A 23,342-nucleotide genomic window follows, 5' to 3' on the forward strand; every position below is an offset into this window, starting at 1 on the left:
AGAAAAAGGAAAAAAAAATCTCCCAGGTTTCCATAAGATTAAAATTGTACAGCCTTGCACATATTAAAAACCTAAGATAAAGTCTTTAACTTTCTGGAATGTCCTTCCTCAGAATGACTTGTAACTTTTTTAAATGAAAAACAAAACAGAAGAAAACAAAACAAAACATATATAACCCTGGACCAAATGTTCCTTCCCAAGAGCACTCCTTTCTTTGTGAAGATTGTGTTTCCAGGCAATTTTTAAACTTGAGCTTGAATAAAACTCTTTTCCTTTCTCTTTTAAAATTTTAAGAAAGCTTTGTTGAATCTTCCTGGACCCGAATATATAGTTATGTAAAGCAGCTGGACTTGGATTTTAGATCCTTATCTAGACAAATCACATAATGTCTGAAACAGTGAAAATAGTGCAGACTTCTGCACTCAGAATAGCTTTCAACTGGATTATGGAGAGTATTTTGAAAAACTTCATCGAGGATGGGAACCGTCAGTCGCGAGGACAAGCGGTTTGTAGCAGCTTCCCGAAGCCGCGCTGGGAGGGCGGAGAAAGGGCGGAGCCAGCAGCAGAGGGACATAACCAGGCGGAGCTGCGGAGGAGCCGGATTGAACTGTTTTGTCCCTCTCTGCCCACCATATGAGAACTCTGGCGGAGAAGGTCACAGATATGGCGGCTGTTAGGGTAAGTTTCAGAAAAAAACCCCAAACCTTTCTTAGTTTCTGGGTGCAGATAGCATTCTAGTAACTATCGAAGGGATCCTCCTAACTTCAGAAGGGAGCCCCACAGCAAGAGGCAAGGTGGAGGTGGGGTTGTGAGAGAATTGACAAGGCCAGAGAGTCTTAAACGTTTGAACCTTCAAAACACCTACCTCTCCCCCTTGGATTTCCTCAGTTTGGGACTGTCTCCTCAGTCCCCTGCAGTTAACTGTTTATACAGCGGCATGGTGAAAACTGGGGAACGGCTGGGTGAAAAACGGCCGGGTCTCGAACAGAAACGAAGAGTAAAGAATCCTGGACATTGGACTGGGCGCACAGGGCGGAGTCTCAGGACCCTTTAAACACTTTGTTCAAACGTTATTTGGAGGTGAAATAGACTGGGATAGAGATGTCTCATAGCCTTTACGCAGTGTGCGGTGTTTGTATTCACTATTGTTCTTTCCCGGGTTTGATTAATAAACCCAAGTTTCTTTTGAGTTCTGTAATGGGAAAAGATGCCTTTACTTAGGAATCTTTGTACCGGAAGTGACTCAGCTGCCTGCTAACTGCTGTTCCCTAAGTAGGTTTCAATAATAGTAATAGATATCTACAGGTGAGTATTGGTAGCGGGTTTTAAGGGTGCAGTGCACTGCTTGAGGAAGATACAAATATGAGTAGTTCAGTTCAGCTGAAATGTGAGGTGACTCAGTATCCATCTTGTTTGACCAATCTCCATTACAGCATTTCTGGTTCTCAGAATTTATCGCAGTAATCACAGCAGCCTTCTGACTGGACTCTCTGTCTCTAGCCTAGCTCTCAGCGAATCCATTTTCCCTGAACTGCCAGAGTACTCATAGTAAAATGCAGATCTGATTATACTCCTTTCCTGCTTAAAAACCTTTATTGGCACTCCGTCATTTTCCCACTGGGGTCAGGGCAGACTCCTATGTCTAAAACACCTAACCCTGGCTTGGCTTTTAAGCTTCATCTGTTCTCTCTTAGGAAATCTTTTAACATCTGTACTCCAAGCCTTTTCCCCTGCTGTTTCTTTGGACCTGATGGGAAATATCCTCATCTAGTTAGCGCCTGTTGAAGTCCATTCATTCGTTTAACAGCTCTTTGTGTACTGCCTCCTCATATACTAAGTACAAAATGCGTTTTCCAGGCAAGTGTTCCGGACTTCCCCAGTGTAATTTAACTCCTTTTTCGTGCTTCCAGAAGACTCTGGGCATACATTTACCTTAGGACTTTTCACACTTCAGCTAATAGACTATTTGCTTGCCTGTTCTACCATCCTATAAGCTGCTTTAGGACAGTAAGTAGGATATTAATTTTTCTATCCCTAGCACAGGTCTGACTTACATTAGGTACCCAGTAAAAGCTACAGGAAGAAATAAATGCCAGGCAGTGAAGTAGTAGTGTATTCTGATTCAGAGCAATAGAAGTGCCTTGCCTCGGGAGAAGTACAAAGTGATCTGAGGGTTCAAAAGAGAAAACCCAAACCTTGCTGAGGAGAATAAAGAAAGACTTTGTGGAGGAGGTGCAGAGATAGCAGGAACAGTCAGTGGTAAAAAGCAAACCAGAATAGTGTGTTGTCACTGAAGCCTAGAGTAGTGAGTTGAACAGTCTTTGGATTTGGACATTAAAAAGTCACTGGAGGCTACCATTTATTAAGTGCTTACTACAAGATCAGGCACCATACAAAAATATATATGTCATTTCACTTAAATCTCCAGACAACTTTATGTTGTAGTTATTCTGATCACTGTTTTACAAATGAAATTCTAAGATTGGGAGAAGTCCAGTAAATTGCCCCAAATCATAATGCTAATAAGAGCTGAAGTGAGAAGAACCAGTATAAATAAAGTGGAGGAGGGAGAACCTGGATTGTAAGGGGTTAAGGAATGGGTAAGGGGTGGGAAACTGGCCTTAATTTAGCACTTATTTTGGGCAGCTGCTCTACAGATATCATTTCATTTTAATCCTATTGATGACCCTAAGAAATAGGGTAGTATCCTTATTTTATTTATGAAAAAGGCTTAGAAAAATTGTGTGCTCCAGGTTATGCAGCTGCTAAGTGAAGAGTCAGGTTCAAATACAGGTCTGTTTGGCTCCAAAGCCCATGATCCTTCCATTACTCCTTGCTTCTGAAAGGAATGGTATATTACTCTTTGGAAATTGTTGTGGTGAAAGGAAGGAAATAAATCTTGGGATACAGGTAGCAAATCCCAGAAAAGGTGTCTTTTCATTTAAAGTCAGGAGACTGTCAATTGTATCTTGATAAACTGGAAAAACAAAGTCAGGAGGCCTGAGCTGGTTTGGTGATGAGGGGAAATGTGCCAAAAACTAGTACAGAGGTGGGACACCTGGGTGGCTCAGTTGTGAGGCCTCTGCCTTCGACTCAGGTTATGATCCCAGGACCCTGGGATCAAGTCCCACACCAGGCTTCTTGCTCAGGAGGGAGCCTGCTTCTCACTCTGCCTGCTGCTCTCCCTGCTTGTGCTCCCCACCCGATATATAAAATCTTAAATTGGTATAGAGGAAAGATAATAATAGTTATCACAGCTAGCTATTAACTTAGTAAACATTTACCATGCTAGGCATTTTGCCGAGGATTTTACTTGATTTTCTCATGCTTTACAGTGGCCCTATGAGTAAGTTCTGTTATCAGCATTTTACAGGTAAGGAAACTGAAGCTTAGAAAGGTTAAGTAACTTGCCCACAGTCACAGGATAGTAAGCAGTAGAGCTAGATCTGCAATTACATGATCTGAGTCCCAGTTACGAGGCTTAAGTTTGAGGAAGCATTTGGACCTACAAGGTCCAAAGAGGGTGATCCATGTTCATTTTGAAGCCCTAGAGTTTAATAGAGTAAGAGAGAGAGGAACCCTGAAAGTTGGCAGAAAACTCTCAAAAAGAGTATATGTATATCTTGGAGTAGAGCTTGTTGCACAGATATGACAGTGAAACACTGACATGAAGTTAGCCTCAAGGAATAAGGACTATGTTGATTTTTCCTCCCAACTTCTTGAATTAGAAATAATGATTTGAGGACTGGACTTCATTTAAAAGGATTGGGAGGAGAGGCACCTGGGTCAGTTAACTTCTAACTCTTACTTAGTTTTTGCTCAGGCCCTCATCTCAGGGTCATGGGACAGAGCCTCATATGGGGCTCTGTGCTGAGTGTAGAGTTGGCTAAAATTTCTCTCTCTCTCCCTCTGCTCCTCCCCACCTCTCTCACTCTCTCAAATGAATAAATAAATCTTCAAAAAAAAAAAAAAAGAATTGGGAAGACTGTAGTAGTGTTAGACAAAAGCCAAGTTTCTTTCATGCCAGAGGTTGAATGAATTTGAGGAAAACATGAGTTTTGAAAGAAAATTTGTTTATAATAAAATACTTAATACCAAAATATGGGGGCACTTGGGTTGCTCACTTGGTTAAGCCTCTGCTTTTGGCTCAGATCATGATCTCAGGGTCCTAGGATCAAGCCCTGCATCAGAGTCCCTACTCAGTGGTTAGGGAGTAACCTAACTGCTCATTCCCTCTCCCTCTGAAATAAATAAAATCTTAAAAAAAGAAAAGAAAAGAAAAGAAAATATGGCTACCATTTATTGAGCACTTCCTTTGTGTCTGACATTGTGCCAAGCTGTTGATGCACATCATTTCACTCTCATGAAAAGTTTTTGAATGTAGGTAAGCTCAGACAACAGGAGTAGAGCAGAAAACAAAACAAAAAAAACAAAGCAGCAATAGGAGGTTGTAGTTGGAGAAAAGCTTGTTGAGTGTATGATTTTAGCTATTAGCAAGTCTGGGTAGTGGTAAATTCAGGGTATACTCATGGAGTGGATAGCCACAGTGGAATGAATATAAAGGTCTATGGAGGTAAAGTCAAGGAGTGAGGGGAGGCTTTTGGGTGGTTTGTCCACATGCATATTAAAGCCATTGTTAGTTAAAGCAGGATTTAGAGTATAGAAAAAAACTGCTAACCAGAATTCTAACCTCTGATGTGATGCAGTGACCAGGATGCAGGTAGATGATAGTACTAAGAATGAATAAATAGATGGTATCAACTTCAAAGTAGCAGCGTTAGTTTTATTTCTTTTATGTGAACTTTTTAAAATTGAAGTATAGCATATATACAGTAAAAGTACACGAGTCATAAGTAGCTTGGTAAATTTTCATAAGATGATTATTTTTTTAATCAGAACCCAATTTAAAAAAAAAAAAAAGCATTACCAACCGCTCAGGAGCCTTTCCTTCTATTTCCTCTACATCGTTACCCTCCACTGTAGATTATTTTTGCTTATTTTTGAACTTCATATAAATGAAATGATGCCATATTTACTCTGCTGTGTCTGGCTTCTTTCATCCAAAGTTTTGTTTCTGTGATTCAACCATTATGCTTGTGACACTAATTCATTTTCATTACGATATAAGAGGATGAATGTATCATAATTTATGTATCCATTCTACTCTTGAGGAACAATTTTTTTTTTATTTGAGAGAGAGAGCGCGAGCACATGAGAAAAGGGAGGGTCAGAGAGGGAAGCAGACTCTCTGCCAAGCAGGGAGCCCAATTCGGGACTCGATCCTGGGACTCCAGGATCATGACCTGAGCTGAAGGCAGTTGCTTAACCAACTGAGCCACCCCAGCTCTTGAGGAAAATTTGAATTATCTTCAGTTTTGAGCTATTACACAAATAATGACCCTGTGAATATTCTTCTGTATGTCTCTTTTTGGTGCACATAAGTGTGCATTTCTACTGAGTACGTGCCTAGGAGTGGGATTGCCAGGTCTTAGAGCATGCAGCTTTCTTTGGTAGATACTGCCAAATAGTTTTTCAAAGTGGTTGTACCAATTTGCATTCCATTCATGAGAGTTCTAGTTGTTCTACTTCCTCACTAATAGGACCAGAGATTTCTACTTAAGGGTAAAGAAGTAACAGCTTAGAAGTAGCATTGGGTATCAGGAAGAAAGAAAAACTACCTCCTTTCCCTGAGATTGCTTTGATTAGCCTTCTCTTGAGGATTGTAAGGGAAGTAGAGACCTCAGAGGACAATCATGTTTCATTTCAGGCAAGGAGAGGGGAGAGGGGGAGGGTAGACACAATGCAAGGACTTTTGGAGTTTTGAGGAATAGCAGGAAGTTTGGTCAGTGGAGAGAAAATACAGAGCACTGTAGAAATTAGAATACAGGAGATAATACATCACTGGGATTATATTTTGGGGCTTTGGCCAAGGATGATTGGTATGGGGAGGAACATGGACCTCACAGGATTTACGGTTTCAAAATCCTTGATAATACCAGCTGTATATTCCTTTCTGTCAACTTTAGTCCTTGTCTTTCCTTTTCCTTGTTTCATGTAAGTTATACCAAAAAATAGTTGGAACCCAACAAAGTGAAATTTGTTAGGTTGGAAGACTGGTGGTTATGTCTAGCCAAATCAGTGTTCCTGTTTCCATTCAGCATTGTTGAACATGTTTATTTTCAGTACAGCTTTGAAAGTTACGCTTTGAAACCCTTAACCTATTTAACAATGTTTGGTATAGGTTCCAGGATATCACTTTATGCCGTAAAGTGAAAATGATGTGTGCGTTGCCTCCTCCCACACCCATATGACTGACTATTCCCTGTAACACCATCCTCACAGGTGGTGGTCAGGTATTCTGTGAACCTCATTGAATATGGAAATAAAATATTGCTTGCCATGTGTCCTAAGGTTATGGGGAACAGAGGCATGTTCAAGTTATCTTAAGTAGTGTTTTTTAAAAAAATATTTTATTAACATAAAATGTATTATGTGCCCCAGGGGTACAGGTCTGCGAATCGTCAGGCTTACACCTTTCACAGGACTCACCATATCACATACCCTCCCCAATGTCCATAACCTAACCACCCTCTCCCTACCTCACCCCATCCTCCCCAGCAACCCTCAGTTTGTTTTGTGAGATTAAGAGTCTCTTATGGTTCGTCTCCCTCCTGATCCCATCCTGTTTTGGATGCGTAGTTTAGCAACAAAGCTTGGGAAGGTGTTTCACGAGCTAAACAAACCTCAAGAAGAACCATTCAGAATATCATAGCAAGTCTGGTATTACCAGTCTCATGACTGGACTGTTCTGTTTCTGCTAACTCTACATGTTTTATATCCAGACTTTCCTAGGGAAAGGATTTGATTGGGTCGGCTAGACACTAACCACTACAAAGTACCCCTCTTGGGCAGAAATTGCACATCAGGCCCCTTTATAAGACAGCATCTAGTTGGCTGTCTTTGGCTCAGGTACCAATCCCTAGTCTAGTCAGTTTTGGCCAAGGCATTAGTCCTGTAGTTCAAAGCATAGCAACCGATGTTAGGAATCATAGGAGGGAACACTATAATTGTCAGATGCTCTGAAGCTTCTTAGAGGGGCCAAGGCAATGGATGGATGGATACACTTTGGGGGTTCATGGTCTTTCTGGTATAAATGTACTTTTGAATACCTTCCAGAAGTAAGTAGTAAAGTTGTTGAAATATGGTAGAATATATTTGGAATTACTGTTAAGAGCTAAGTTATTAACATCTTGTAATTTAAAGTGGGAAAGGGGCTCCTCAAGGATAAAAAGCAGCAAGATGGTGGAGTGTTTGAGTGCTAGGATATGTTGGAATTTTATTTTAAAGGTAGTAGAGAGCCATTGAGATAAATCCACAATGATTTATGATTTTTTAAATTTAATGTAAAATATTACAGTTATCAGAAAGGCATTAATGAACACTGTAAATGTAGGTGGAACCTCCTGTGTATCCCTCCAACTCTGTGTACCCCTTGCTTCCTGAAACCCCCCATAGCTACTTCCCTGACTTATTTAATAATTGCTATGCATGTTTTTAGACTTTTACTGTATATGCATGTATTCCTAAACTTTATACACTGTCGTTTTGTGTGCTTTTTTCATATAAATTGTATTTATGTGGCATCTATTCTTCTGCAGTAGCACTGTTTGTGGTACATAATGTTTACATGTGTAGCTATAGTTCATTTATTTTCATTGTGCATAGTATTCTTTTACATGAATATAGTATATGTATCTCTCCATTCTCTTAATGGATACTGTGGTCACTTTTTTCTATTACAAATAATGCTGCTATGAACTATAATATGTAGATCTCCTTGGACCCATGTGAGTTTTGCTGCTAGACCGAAGACTAGCTGTATGACTTTGAGCAACTCACTTAACCTGTCGAAACCTCAGTTTTCTTATCTGAAATAAGGTTTTTTTTTTTTCCTTTTCAGTGTTCCAGAATTCATTGTTTATGCACCACACCCAGGGCTCCATGCAATACGTGCCCTCCTTAGTACCCACCACCAGGTTCACCCAACCTCCTACCCCATGCCCCTCCAAAACACTCAGTTTGTTTCTCAGAGTCCACAGACTCATGGTTCATCTCCCCCTTCAATTTTCCCTTACTTCTATCCATCTCCCCATGTCCTCCGTGTTATTCCTTATGCTCCACAAGTAAGCGAAACCATGTGATAGTTGATCCTCTCTGCTTGACTTATTTCACTCAGCATAATCCCTTCCAGTCTCATCCATGTTGATACAAAAGTTGGGTATTATACTAGGAAATACTAATAAATAGTATATTATGTGCCCAGCACTATGCATGAGTTATTGCAAACACCCAGTAATTCCTAGCTCCTCTTACTCTTAGTGTTTAAAAGAATATATTCCCAGCACTTATTATAATGCCATTATTTTCTGACCTCTAGATTCCAATTTAAGTCACACCTTGTTCACGCTAGTGGATTGATAACCTGTTTCTTTTGAGTATCAGTAGTCTTAAGTAAGTACAATAGAAATTTGTTGTGTTAATGTGATCAGGTATTTATTGAAATGAACATTTATATATAGCCTTGTTTCTTCTTAGACTTATTTTGATTTCTTTCAGGCTCTTGCTGCATATTCATGATACTCTTAATGATTAATAATCTTTCAAAAAGTATAAAACGTAACGTGCTTTTTTGGTCACCATATCCTTTATGTATAAAATGTTCTTGCTATCTTCATCATTCAAATCCTAAGGCAGTAAACAAAAAATTTGAATGGAGAGATTATTGCAGAGATTGTTTAGTCAAAAACTGTCATGTGAAACTTAGAACAGGTTTTATGACTTAAGAAAGATTTCTTTAAGAATCACCCTAATTACAGGGACCTGGGTGGGTCAGTTGATTAAGAATCGACTCTTGATTTCAGCTCAGGTCATAATCTCAGGGTTGTGGTATTGAGTCCCATGTCAGGCTCCATGCTCATCAGGGAGTCTTTTGGAGATTCCCTCTCCATCTGCTCCTCCCCCACCACACTCACTTGCATGCTCTCTCTGTCTCTCAAATAAATAAATCTTAAAAAAAAGAGAATAACCCTGATTGAAGGTGGTAAAATTCTGGTACAGTAGGAATGAGAGTATCATTTTTCACTGATCTATGAACCGTACTGATAAAAGAGTGTAATAGAGTCTTAAACCTTCAAGTATTGAGATACTAAAGGCTTTGTAGTTTGTTGCTGTTTTAGGCCTATAGATTTTTTTCACAGGTATTTTATTTTTTTGTCTTTTCAAATTTTTATTTATATTACACTTAACATATAGTATAATATTAGTTTCAGGTGTACAATATAGTGATTCATTACTTCCATACTAAACCTGGTACTCATCAAAACATTTGCAATCCTTAATCACCATCATCTATTTAACCTATCCCTTTGCCCACATTCCCTCTGGTAACCATTTGTTTGTTCTCTATAGTTAAGAGTTTTTTGGTTTGCCTTTCTCTTTTTTCCTTTTATGCTCTTTGTTTTGTTTCTTAAAATCCACATATGAGTGAAATTATAATGGTATTTGTCTTTCTCTGACTGACTTATTTCACTTAGCATAATACTCTCTAGCTCCACCCATGTCTTTTCAAAGGGCAAGATCTCATTCGTTTTTATGGCCGAGTAATATTCCAGTAATATTCTGTTGTGTGCACGTGTGTGTATGTTTATGTATATACATACCACTTCTTTATCCATCCATTAGTTGATGGGCATTTGGGCTGTTTTCTTAATGGGCTGTTCTAGATAATGCTTCTGTTAACATTGGGGTGCATGTCTCCCTTTGAATTAGTATTTTTTTTTAATTATGTTCAGATAGTCAGCATGTAGTACATCATAAGTTTCTAAAGTAGGGTTCATGATCCATTAGTTGCATATAACACTCAAGTGCTCTTCACAACACGTATTTTTGGGTAAATCACTGTTAGTATAAATTGCTAGATTGTAGGATAATTCTATTTTTAATTTTTTGAGAAAGTGCCATGCTATTTTCCTGAGTGGCTTCACCAGTTTGGATTCCCAGCAGTGCTGCCAGAGGGTTCCTTTTTATGCCCTCTCCAGTACTTGTTTCTTGTGCTGTTGATTTTAGCCATTCTCAATGTTGAGAGGTGATATCTCATTGTAATTTCGATTTGTATTTCCTTAATGATGACTTATGTTGAGGATCTTTTCATGTATCTGTTGACCTTCTGTATATCTTTGGAAAAATGTCTATTCATGCCCATTTCTAATTAGATTATTTGTTTTTTGGTGTTGAGTTTTATAAGTTCATTATATTTTTTGGATGCTAATCCTCTATCAGGTATGTTATTTGCAAGTATCTCCTCCTATTCCATAAGTGGCCTTTTAGTTTGGTTCATTATTTCCCTTGCTGTGTAGAAACTTTTTGTCTTGATAAAATCTTAGTAGTTTGTTTTTGCTTTTGTTTCCCTTGCCTCAAGAGAATTATCTAGTAAGAAGTTGATGAGGCTGATGTCAAAGAGGTTACTATGTATGTTCTTCTCTAGGATTTTGATGGTTTTGTGTCTCACATTTAGGTCTTTTATCCATTTTGAATTTATTTTTGTGTATGGCAAAAAAAGTGGTCCAACTTCATTCTTTTGCATGTTGCTGTCCAGTTTTCCCAACACCATTTATTGAAGAGATTGTCTTTTTCCCAGTAGATACTGCTTCCTCTTTTGACCAAGATTAATTGTCCAGATGGTTGTGGGTTTATTTATGGGTTTTCTGTTACGTTCCATTGACCTATGTGTCTGTTTTTGTACCAGTATCATACTGTTTTGATCACTACAGCTTTGTAATATAACGTGAAGTCTGGAATTTTGAGGTCTCCAGCTTTGCTTTTCCTTTTCAAGGTTGCTTTGGCTATTCAGGGTCTTTTCTGGTTCCACACAAATCTTAGAATTGTTTGTTCTAGCTCTGTGAAAAATACTGATGATATTTTGATGAGGGATTTCATTAAATGTGTAGATTCCTTTGGGTAATATAGACATTTTAACAATATTTGTTCTTCCAATCCATGAGCATGGCATGTCTTTCCATTATTTCGTTTCCTCTTCAATTTCTTTCATGAATATGGTATAGTTTTGAGAATACAGGTCTTTCACCTCTTTGTTTAAATGTATTCTTAGGTATCTTACTTTTTTTGCAATTGTAAATGGGATTGATTCCTTGATTTCTGTTTCTGCTGCTTCATTATTGGTGTATAGAAATGCAACAGTTTTCTGTGCATTGATTTTGTATCCTGTGACTTTACTGAATTAATGTATCAGTTCTAGTAATTTTTTGGTGGAATCTTTAAGGTTTTCTGTATAGAGTATCATGTCATGTGCAAATACTGGAAGTTTGACTTCTTCCTTGCTGATTTGGATGCTTTTATTTCTTTTTGTTGTCTGATTGCTGTGGCTGGTACTATGTTTAAAAAATAGTAATGACGGGCACCTGGGTGGCTCAGTGGGTTAAGTCTCTGCCTTTGGCTCAGGTCATGATCTTAGGGTCCTGGGATCGAGCCCCACATTGGGAGTCTCTGCTCATCAGGGAGCCTGCTTCCTCCACTCTGCTGCCTGCCTCTCTGCCCACTTGTGATCTCTCAAAGAAATAAATAAAATCTTTAAAAAAAATAGTGATGAGAGTGGACATCCCTGTCTTGTTCCTGACCTTGAAGGAAAAGCTCTCAGTTTTTCCCTATTGTGGGTATCAGCTGTGGGTTTTTGTTTAATATATGGCCTTTATTATGTTGATGTACGTTCTTTCTAACCCTACTTTGTTGAGAGTTTCTATTATGAATGGATGTTGTACTTTTTCAAATGCTTTTTCTGCATTTGTTGAACAGATTGTTTGGTTCTTATCCTTTCTTATCCTTTATTGTATGTCTTTATCTGGTTTTGGTATCAGAGTAATGCTGGTATCGTAGAAGGAATTTGGAAGTTTTCCTGCTTTTTCTGTCTTTTGGAATATTTTGAGAAGAATGGGTATTAACTCTTCTTTACATGTTTGGTAGAATTTGCCTTTAAAGCCATGTGACCCTTAATTTTTTATTTGGTGGGAGATTTTTGATTACTGATTCTATTTCTTTGCTGATTATCAGCCTTTTCAAGTTTTGTGTTTCTTCCTTTTTCAGTTTTGGTAATTTAAATCTTTCTAGGAATATATTCATTTCTTCCAGATTATTCAATTTGTTGGTGTATAATTTTTCATAATATTCTATTATAATTTTTTATATTTCTGTGGTGTTGGTTGTTATTTTTCCTCTCTTGATTGTGGTTTTATTTAAATGGGTCCATGTTCTTTTGTTTTTGTTCAGTCTGGCTAAGGGTTTATTAATTTTACTGATTTTTTTTTTCAAAAGCCCAGCTTCTGGTTTCACTGATCTATTCTTCTTTTTATTTTTTAAGTTTCTGTATTATTTTTTTCTGCTCTGATTTTCATTATTTTTTTCATTTTGCTGGCTTTAGGCTTTGTTCCTTTTCTAGCTCCTTTAGGTGTAAGGTTATGTTGTGTATTTGAGATTTTTCTTGCTTCTTAACATAGGCATGAATTGCTATATACTTCCCTGTTAGGACTGCTTTTGCTGCATCCCAAAGGCTTTTGGACTGTTGAGTTTTTCTTTTCATTTATTTTCATGATTTTTAAAAAATTTCCTTCATTTGCTGGTTGACCCATTCATTGTTTAGTAGGATGTTCTTTAAGCTCCATGTATTTATGGTCTTTCCGAATATTTTCTTGTGGTTGACTTCAAGTTCCATAGCATTGTTGTCACAAAAGATGCTTGGTCTGATCTCAATCTTTTTGTATTTGTTAAGGAATGATTTGTGACTTAGTATGTGCTCTCTTGTGGAGAGTGTGCCATGTGAACTTGAAAAGAATGTGTATTCTGCTGTTTTAGAATGGAATGTTCTGAATAGTCTGTTAAGTCCATGTGGTCCTGTGTGTCATTCAGAGCAGCTGTTTCCTTGTTGACTTTATATCTAGATGATCTGTCCATTGGTGTAAGTGGAGTTTAAAATCCCCTGCCATTACTGTATTATCAATGAGTTCCTTTAAATTTGTTATTAATTGTTTTATATATTTGACTGCTCCCTTATTGGGTGCATAAATAATTACAGTTGTTAGATATTCTTGTTGGATTGTCCCCTTATTATGGTATAGTGCTCTTCTTCATCTCCTGTTACAGTCTTTTGTTTAAAGTATAGTTTTCCAATATAAGTATTGGTACTCTGGCTTTCTTGTGACTTCCATTTGTATGATAAATGTTTCTCCCTCCCCTCACTTTCAATGTGCATGTGTCTTTCAGTTTATAATAAATCTCTTGTAGGCAGTATATACTTGGCTCTTGTTTTGTTTAGGATTTTTTTTTTTTTTTTGACAGAGAGAGAGTGAATGCTTGTGTGTGTCTGTTGAGGGAGGGACAGAAGGAAGGAGAGAAAAATCTCAGACTCTGTGCTGAGTGCAGAGCCTGAGCTGGGGCTTGATCTCACCACACTGAGATCACAACCTAAGTTGAAATCAAGAGTCAGTCACTTAAGTGACTGAGCCACCCAGCACCTGGGACTCGTTTTTTTTTTTTTTTAATACATTCTTACACCCCATGTCTTTTGCTTGGAGCATTTAGTCCATTTACATTCAGAAGAATTATTGATAGATATGTATATAGTTCCATTTTATTACTTATTTTATCATTGTTTCTGGAGATTTTTCTACTCAGAGTCTCCGTTACTATTTCTTGCAGGGATGGTTTAGTGGTAAGGAACTTCTTTAGTTTTTGTTTTTTTGGAAAACTCTTTATTTGCCTTTCTGTTCTGAATAATAGCCTTGACTGGTAGAGTATTCTTGGGTGAAGATTTTTTCCATTCAGCACCTTGAATGTCATGCTACTCCCTTCTGAGTTGCAACATTGTGTTGAGAAATCTCCAGCTAGCTTAATGAGTCTTCTCTTGTGTTTGTCTTGCTGGTTTTATGATTTTTTTCATCACTATATTTTACAAATTTAATTACAATATGTCTTGATTTGGGCCTGCTTTTGTTGATTGTGATGGGAGTTCTCAGTGCCTCCTAGGTCTGGATGTCTGTTTCCTTCCCATGATTAGGGAAGTTTTTAGCTGTTATCCCTTCAAAAAATTTTTCTGCCCCTTTTCCCACTCTCTTCTTCAGGGATTCTTACAATATGAATGCTATTAAGTTCAGTGGAGTTATTTTGTCTTCTAGGTTACTTATTCAGTCCTCTCTTTTTTTCTAGCCTGCTGTTCATTGCATCAAGCCTGTGTCCAATCTCAGTTATTGTATTTTTCATTTCTTTTTTTTAATGTTTTCTTTTATGCTGGGTGTGGAGCCCAATGTGGGGCTTGAAATCTTGATCCTGAAATCAAGATCTGAGCTGAAATCAAGACTGGATGCTTAACCAACTGTGCCATTCAGGCATCTCCCATTTTCCATTTCTTACTTTTTAAATTCTTTTATGTCTGTGGTAAGGGCCTCCCTAACGTCTTCCATTCTCATCTCAGCCTCAGCAAGTATCCTTATGATTGTTAGTTTAAATTTCCATCAGGCATGCTACTTCTATTGTTTTGGTTAGATTTCTGGTGGTGACTTTAGCTTGTTCTTTCATTTGGGATGAATTCCTCCATCTTGACATTTTTTCTAAGTCTTTGCCACCTTCTGTGTTTTAGAAAAGCCCATTTTGTTTCCTGCTCCTGGAAGTAATGGCTTCATGAAGATGTTATATAGTGTTCAGGGCTTTCTGCTTCAGGGAGTGTCTTTAGTCTGTGCTATGTGTGCTCTGCTGTTGTCCTTTGCCTTTTCTGTTCTTCAGGCCATCAACTGCAGAGGCTTTCCTAGCTTCCAGTGGGCAGTGTTTAGTCCTTAGCCAGAATGTGGCAAGTTTTAACTAGGTGTGCTCCAGTTTGCTCTTTAAATGAGACCTGATACTGCTTCCACTAGAACTGAAGCCCTGCAGAGCTGTCTGGGCTGGACACTTGTTTTGGGCAGGGGTTTCTTCTGGTCTTCTGGCAAAGGGGCCCGCCGTGTTGGTACTGAGGCAGACTCGGCTGATAAGGGCAGTACTGCCAGAGTGTAGGGGTATGGGACTTGTAACCAGGTTAAGCAGCCAGTGGAGGTGCTGTGGTGTTTGCTACAGGTGGCTCTGTGTTTATGCTGAGGGGCAGATCAGGGAAATGAAGCCAGCCAGCTTCTGTTTCTCTGCAGAGGGCTCTGGGTGCTTGCTGTTCTCCATGAAGCACTCTGAGAAGAGCATATAATCTCTGCACTGTGTGTTCTAGGCTTTTTTCAGATTGGTTTCTACACTGTTTGCCTTTGGGTTGTTTACCTGCCTTACTTTCAGGAGCAGGGCATTGCCCCTTGGGCTATGTTCCAGCCAAATCTGCTGCCTTTTAAACTCTAGGCCTTAGGGTCCAAATGGTCTTCTGGAGAAGGCGCTTGCCATACTGGGACTGAAGAAGGCTAACCCAGAAGGGTTCCCACACCAGAACACAGAGGTGTGGGACTTGGTGTAAGCAGGTTAGGCTGCCAGTATTGGGACTCATCTGCTTTCTGCAAGTGGCTTTTTAGTTATGCTTAGAGGCAGGGAAGGGAAATGACTCCATGCACCTCCTTTATCCTGGAAGAGGCATCTCTGCGAATGCTGCCTCTCAGGGATGTGCTCCAAGAAGAGTGAATAATCTCCCAGTGTGTGTCCCAGGTGTCCTCCCTCTCCTCTGCAGGACTCACAGCTTGTTTCTCCCCTTAACCATGTGTCCATACTTCCTACCTTCTTCAGTGTGATTTCTTCTCTTCCTTTAGTGGTAGAATTCATTCTGCCAGTCTCCTGATAGGTTTCTGGGGCATTTAGAATGATTTGATAGTTGTCTAGCTGTGTTTGTGGGACAGGATGAGCCTAGGGTTCTCCTATTCCACCATCATCTTCTCTCTCAACTAGCATTTCATTCGTTTGAAGTACACTGTTTGATATGCAATTGTGGAAGGACCAAATTGTATAGGTACATTTTTGTAGTTTATTTGTTCTTTAGTACCACTATATTTTTCAAGAATTTCATGAGAAAATATAGGCAGCGTTTTAAAATTTTCTATTTCAGTGAATTATCTGCTTTTCATGTAGCAGAATAATGAAAAATGGCATAACTGGGAGACTGCTATTCTCTGTAGATTTAATGATAGCTTATTCTCTTAGAAGTGATTCACCCACTCATTATTTTTTGAAGAAAATAAGCACCATGATACATACAAATTTTTGTTAGTGACTCAACTGGTTCAAACTGTACCTTCATGTAAGACTTTTACATTGCTGTCAAGAAATAGCTCTTGGGCTATGGCTACACAATGCGACATTAGCACCTTTTCTTGTTTTACTTTTAGTCAGAAATAATATTTCTGTTAGAGCAGAAGATGAGTTCAGTAGCATTTGCCATTATCAGAAATGTTATTACCCCTAGAAAGTAGAACAGGAGACACAAGGGTACATTCCAGAAGTCACTTAAAAGGGAATCAAAATATGCTTTCATGGGCAAGTATGGCTGGATGAGTCCTGTATGACCCAAAGGAGTGGAGCCAGGACCAGTGAAAATATATGGGCATGTATTTCAGTTTTGTCTGTGGATGAAATTTCTCATAGAGCTGTATGAAGATGAAATGATCTGTCAGCGGAGTTTCCCATTAGTGAAGGGGTTCATATGTAAATTGGAGGAATTCATAATGAGAGAAATGGTTGGACCAGAAGACCTTTAAGGTCACTTTGCATTGTGATATCAAAATTCTAGTACAAAGATGGTAATATGCCTGAGACAATGCCTTGTATTTTGAAACCAGTCTTTCTTTTGCGATTTTATCCAATATCCATTTTATCCATAATGATCCAATAATCATTAGTTTATTCAGGAGCAGTGCTTGATTTTTCAAGCCAGTTTGCCTTCCATCTCCTATCTGATACGTCAGAAGAGGCTAAACTTCATCAATTACATAGTTATGCCCCCATGTTTGTTTACCTCAGGAGTATTTGTACATTAGGTTCATAGATAACAAAAATCACCCAGAAAAAGTAGTACTGATAGAGTCATCCACAGTTCTCCCTTCCCTGCTGATGATGTAAGCTATTAGCAGTTGAGGTCTACAAAGAAAGGAAAGGGAAAAAGAAGAAAAAGAAATAGGAAGGTAAAATAAAACTTTAAGATCAGTTGGAACATATAATTGCTGGAAAAACAAAGGTTAGAAGAAAGAGATGAAGAGAAGAGCAAAAAATGGGAGAAATTGGAGATGGGTAGTCTTCTTTCTCCTTTACGGAAGATGGAAGACTATAACTTCCTTCTCTTCCCCACCCAGGTCTTGTGATCTAGAGTCATAAATAGCCACATGGTGTTGAGTTTTTTGTTGTGAACAGCTCCTAAAAGATAACAGCCCCACACACTGAAAGAGAAACTCCTTTCATACATTTCCCACTCCTTCCATTTCTCAAACTTTTGACCTCCACAAAAAGGCTTTTTAAGAGTATATATTTAAGCAGTGTAGTATACAGGAGTGTTTTTCTGTAAGGGATTCCTTAATCAAGGTATCATTGATAATTCTAGCTAAAAATGTATCAGTTTAGAAATAAAGTGTATTTTAAAACATTTATTTGATATGGTAATCACCACATTAATTTGACCAAGAAATTTTGTCATGGCATGTGCAAAGTAGAGTGCTGTTTCCAGTAAGAAAGAATCATGTTGGGACAAGATGTCAGGGAAGTAGGAGGAGGCACCATTTCAACCTGTACCCTAAAGTGAGCTAATTACCTACCAAAGAACTCCGATCACCCATGAAATCAGCCTGAGATCAGAATTATACACGTCTGGATCTCTACAGGGCAGAAGACGCCAGTGGACAGGTAAAGTGGAGTGGGAATGGCGGACTGATATCAGAAGATAAACAAAAGGAGGAGGGAGCCACCAGAGGCGACCGGTTGGAAAGTAATACCCCCAATACGAGCGAAAGTGCCCTGCATCTGGGGACCAGCATTAACTTGGAGACTGGTTGAAAGCACTCCAAAAGAGCAAAGGATCATGGGGGTAAATTGTGGGAATCGGGGTGGCTATGGCCAGGGGCTTAAGTCCCTGGTCCCAGGACAGCCTCCCCTGGCACTGAGCCAGAGAGAGTGCAGCGGAGAAACCAGGTCTTGGTCCCTAAGCCACCGGTGCGCCCGAGAATGCGTGGGGTCCAGCTCCTGTGAGGGGATGGGAGCCACGCCGGACGACAGAACGCTCAAGCCATGCTATAGAGCCTGAGATGCGCGTGCCCCTCATCCTCCCCTGAGAGAGGTACAAAGGCCCAGCCGGCGCCCTTTGATACACGCCATTGTTTCAGAGCCTAAGATGCGTGCACCAAACTCTCCCCCCAGAGAGGTGCGCGAAGGCCCAGCCTGGTGCTTTTGGACCTGCGCCCCATTCTCAGAGCCTGAGACCCGCGCGCGACCCACAGCCTCCCCTAAAAGAGGAGCGCACAAGCCTGGTGCTCTTAGACCCTGGTGCTCTTAGATCCTGGCACTCCCAGCCCGGGCCAGCGGGAAAATCTCGGTGTGCGATTGCTCCTTGGAACCTCTCTGGTGATCTGGAGCTGCCCAGACAGCCGCCACTACCTTGGCTTTGGGTACCAGCAAAAGATCCTGCATCCCCAGGGACCACGACTCAGAACCTGCTCTGCCAGCGGCCAAGGGGGAACTTATTTGGGCTCTGCAGCCAGACTGAGCCTTCTCTCTAAGAGGGAGGTCAGGGTGCAGTTTGTTTTTCTCTAAAAGTATAAAACCATCAAATGCGGTCAAGGTGAGAGAAATAAAAAGTGAACAAACATAAAAACCGCCAGAGAACAAAAGCCTGAAAAAAACCAGTTTCGTAATAGAGCTTGAAGTGCGGAATTGTGATGCCACCAACGTTGGCTTTCTTTTTCAATATCCCTTTGGCTATTCGAGGTCTTTTCTGGTTCCATATAAATTTTAGAATTATTTGTTCCATTTCTTTGAAAAAGATGGATGGTACTTTGATAGGAATTGCATTAAATGTGTAGATTGCTTTAGGTAGCATAGACATTTTCACAATATTTATTCTTCCAATCCAGCAGCATGGAACATTTTTCCATTTTTTTGTGTCTTCCTCAATTTCTTTCATGAGTACTTTATAGTTTTCTGAGTATGGACTTCAAGCTCTATTACAAAGCTGTCATCATCAATACAGCATGGTACTGGCACAAAAACAGACACATAGATCAATGGAACAGAATAGAGAGCCCAGAAATAGACCCTCAACTCTACGGTCAACTCATCTTCGACAAAGCAGGAAAGAATGTCCGATGGAAAAATGACAGCCTCTTCAATAAATGGTGCTGGGAAAATTGGACAGCCACATGCAGAAAAATGAAATTGGACCATTTCCTTACACCACACACAAAAATAGACTCAAAATGGATGAAGGACCTCAATGTGCAAAAGGAATCCATCAAAATCCTTGAGGAGAACACAGGCAGCAACCTCTTCGACATCAGCCGCAGCAACATCTTCCTAGGAACAACGCAAAAGGCAAGGGAAGCAAGGGCAAAAATGAACTATTGGGATTTCATCAAGATCAAAAGCTATTGCACAGCAAAGGAAACAGTTAACAAAATCAAAAGACAACTGACAGAATGGGAGAAGATATTTGCAAACGACATATCAGATAAAGGACTAGTGTCCAGAATCTATAAAGAACTTAGCAAACTCAACACCCAAAGAACAAATAATCCAATCAAGAAATGGGCAGAGGACATGAACAGACATTTCTGCAAAGAAGACATCCAGATGGCCAACAGACACATGAAAAAGTGCTCCATATCACTCGGCATCAGTGAATACAAATTAAAACCACAATGAGATATCACCTCACACCAGTCAGAATGGCTAAAATCAACAAGTCAGGAAATGACAGATGCTGGCGAGGATGCAGAGAAAGGGGAACCCTCCTACACTGTTGGTGGGAATGCAAGCTTGTGCAGCCACTCTGGAAAACAGCATGGAGGTTCCTCAAAATGTTGAAAATAGAACTGCCCTATGACCCTGCAATAGCACTACTGGGTATTTACCCTAAAGATACAAACATAGTGATCCAAAGGGGCACGTGCACCCGAATGTTTATAGCAGCAATGTCCACAATAGCCAAACTATGGAAAGAACCTAGTTGTATATCAACAGATGAATGGATCAAGAAGATGTGGTATATATACACAATGGAATACTATGCAGCCATCAAAAGAAATGAAATCTTGCCATTTGCGACAACATGGATGGAACTAGAGTGTATCATGCTTAGCGAAATAAGTCAAGCAGAGAAAGACAACTATCATATGATCTCCCTGATATGAGGAAGTGGTGATGCAACATGGGGGCTTAAGTGGGCAGGAGAAGAATCAATGAAACAAGATGGGATTGGGAGGGAGACAAACCATAAGTGACTCTTAATCTCACAAAACAAACTGAGGGTTGCTGTGGGAGGGGGTTTGGGAGAAGGGGGTGGGATTATGGACATTGGGGAGGGTATGTGCTTTGGTGAGTGCTGTGAAGTGTGTAAACCTGTTGATTCACAGACCTGTACCCCTGGGGATAAAAATATATGTTTATCAAAAATAAAAAATTTAAAAAAAAACCAGTTTCCTCAGAGCCCACCCCCTTGAGGGGGGGCGGGAGGACTTAACTCACGGAACATCATTGAAAACCCACGTGGCAGGTCCCTCCCCCAGAAAAGAAAACAAGAAAGAAAAAAAAAGATGACAAGAGAACAACCACGATTACTTCATAGCAAAACTTTTATTTTTTACTTGTTCCCACTATTCTGGTTCATTTTTTTAAAATTTTATTTATTTATTTGACAGAGAGAGATCACAAGTAGGCAGAGAGGCAGGCAGAGAGAGAGAGAGAGAGGAGGAAGCAGGCTCCCTGCCGAGCATAGAGCCCGATGCGGGACTCGTTCCCAGGACCGTGAGATCATGACCTGAGCGGAAGGCAGCGGCTTAACCCACTGAACCACCCAGGCACCCTCATTTTTTTTAATATAAATAATTTCTTTAACCTTTTTACCATCACAGTGAGCTGTCCAGAACATCAAATTCCATAATAATCTTCTAACCTGAACTTTTTGATACATACACCTATGTTTTTCTTTTGCATTTCTATTTTTTGAATTTCTTTTTTTTTATTTTAGTTTATCTAGGTTATTCCTTTTTATTTTTATTTTCTAATATTCATATAGAGTTAAACTTCAAAGTAATCCCCTTTCCCCAATCAATACTACCCCTATAGTTAAACCAATTTTTAATCCCCCTTTATCTTAGGGAAGTTGAATCCTTTAACAAAGATATTAAGATACATCCAGGAAGAATAAAAACAAACTTCCTCACCCACACTGATAATTTATAACCACTCTCCCATCTTTTTCTTACATCACTGTTTCTGAGTTTGTCCTGATAGTATATAAATCTTACACGTCGGGTTCTTTTTGACGAGGTTCTTCCTTTATTTGCATATATATATATATATATATATATATATGATATATAATTTATCTCTTGTCATATACTTTTATCAGTCTTTTTGTTAGTCTGTTTTTGTTAGTCTACTTCATAAATCCTACCTTGGGGCCCATGTAGGCTGAACCTTCTCTTTCAGATTCCCTTTCTTCCCCCCCCCCTCTCTTTTTCTTTTTCTTTTCTTTTGTCTCTCCTTTGGGTGGGGAATCCTGATTGCTCAGAAGTGTTCCAGGGTGCACCTTGACTGCACCACGATCAATACATCCAGCTACATCTGTTCAGTCGTCTCTCACCAAAATGACTAGGGGAAGGAATGCCAAACAGAAGAAAATTACAGAGGATAGTCCTTCTGCAACAGAGCTAATGGCTATCAATGTAGACAATATGTTGGAAAGAGAATTCAGGCCAACAATTATCCAGGCAATAGCTAGGTTGGAGAAAGCCATGGATGACCAAATGGAAGTGATTAGGGCCGAACTGAAAACGACCCGAGGTCATGTTTTCAATGTTAGGGAAGAGCTGAAAGCTACCAGGGATGAGCTTCACAGTGCTCTCAATGAGTTCCAATCTAATCTAAATTCTCTCAAAGCTAGGCTAACTGAGACAGAAGATAGAATTAGTGATCTGGAGGACAAACAGATAGAAAGGATCAGGAGGAAGCCTGGAACAAACAGCTTAGAAACCAGGAAAACAGAATCAGGGAAATAAATGATGCCATGAAATGTTCCAACGTCAAAATTATTGGAATCCCTGAAGGGGAGGAGAAAGAAAGAAGTCTAGAAGATATAGTGGAACAAGTTCTTCATGAAAATTTTCCCAATCTCGTGAGTGGAACGAGCATTCATGTACTAGAGGCTGAACGGTCTCCACCCAAGATTATAGATTCCAAAAAACATCACGACACCTGATAGTCAAATTGAGGAGTCATAATTGTAGGTACAATCTCTTGAAAGCCGCTAGGACAAAGAGGCTCCTAACTTACAGAGGAAAGCCCATGAGAATAACGTCAGATCTGTCCACAGAGACCTGGCGAGAAAGGGCTGGCGGGATATATTCAGGGCACTAAATGAGAAGAACATGCAGCCAAGAATAATTTATCCAGCAAGACTGACATTCAAAATGGATGGAGAGATAAAGAGTTTCCAAGACCAGCAAGGCTTAAAAGACTATACAACCACCAAGCCAACACTGCAGGAAATATTAAGGGGGGTTCTATAAAAGAGGAAAAATCCTGGGCACCTGGGTAGCTCAGTGGGTTTAGCTGCTGCCTTCGGCTCAGGTCATGATCTCAGGGTCCTGGGATTGAGTCCCGGGTCGGGCTCTCTGCTCAGCAGGGAGCCTGCTTCCTTCTCTCTCTCTCTGCCTGCCTCTCTGTCTACTTGTGATCTCTGTGAAATAAACAAAATCTTTGAAAAAATAAAAGAGGAAAAATCCTGAGAATAACATTGAACAGAAATATAGAGATAGTCTACAGAAAGAAGGACTGCAAAGGTAACATGATGTAAATAAAAACGTATCTATCAATAATCACTCAATGAGAATGGCCTAAATGTGCCCATAAAATGGCTCAGGGTTGCAGATTGGATAAAATGACAGGACCCATTCATATGTTGTCTACAAGAGACCCATTTTGAACCTAGAGATAGACCCAGACTGAAGTGAAAGGATGGAGAAGCATCTTTCATGCCAATGGGCCTCAAAAGAAGGCTGGGGTAGCGATTCTTGTATCAGATAAATTAGATTTTAAACTACAGACTGTAGTCAGAGATACAGAAA

The 23,342-nt window shown here is 39.6% G+C and overlaps 1 protein-coding gene across 2 annotated transcripts in view; it reads left to right on the forward strand.

Annotated features, from left to right (window-relative positions):
* The first annotated feature begins 563 nt into the window (after window positions 1–563).
* Window positions 564–23,342, forward strand: part of APOOL (apolipoprotein O like) — a 146,382-nt gene continuing 123,603 nt past the window's right edge. For both annotated transcript variants that reach the window (XM_045085578.1, XM_045085580.1), the window contains exon 1: window positions 564–678. In XM_045085578.1, coding sequence (XP_044941513.1) covers window positions 634–678 — 45 coding nt within the window. In that variant the 5' untranslated portion in view covers window positions 564–633. The remainder of the gene's footprint in view (window positions 679–23,342) is intronic.

Source organism: Mustela putorius, unplaced genomic scaffold, assembly GCF_011764305.1.
Source record: "Mustela putorius furo isolate JIRA1106 unplaced genomic scaffold, ASM1176430v1.1 tig00000870_pilon_pilon_pilon, whole genome shotgun sequence".
NCBI classification, from domain to species: Eukaryota; Metazoa; Chordata; class Mammalia; order Carnivora; family Mustelidae; genus Mustela; species Mustela putorius.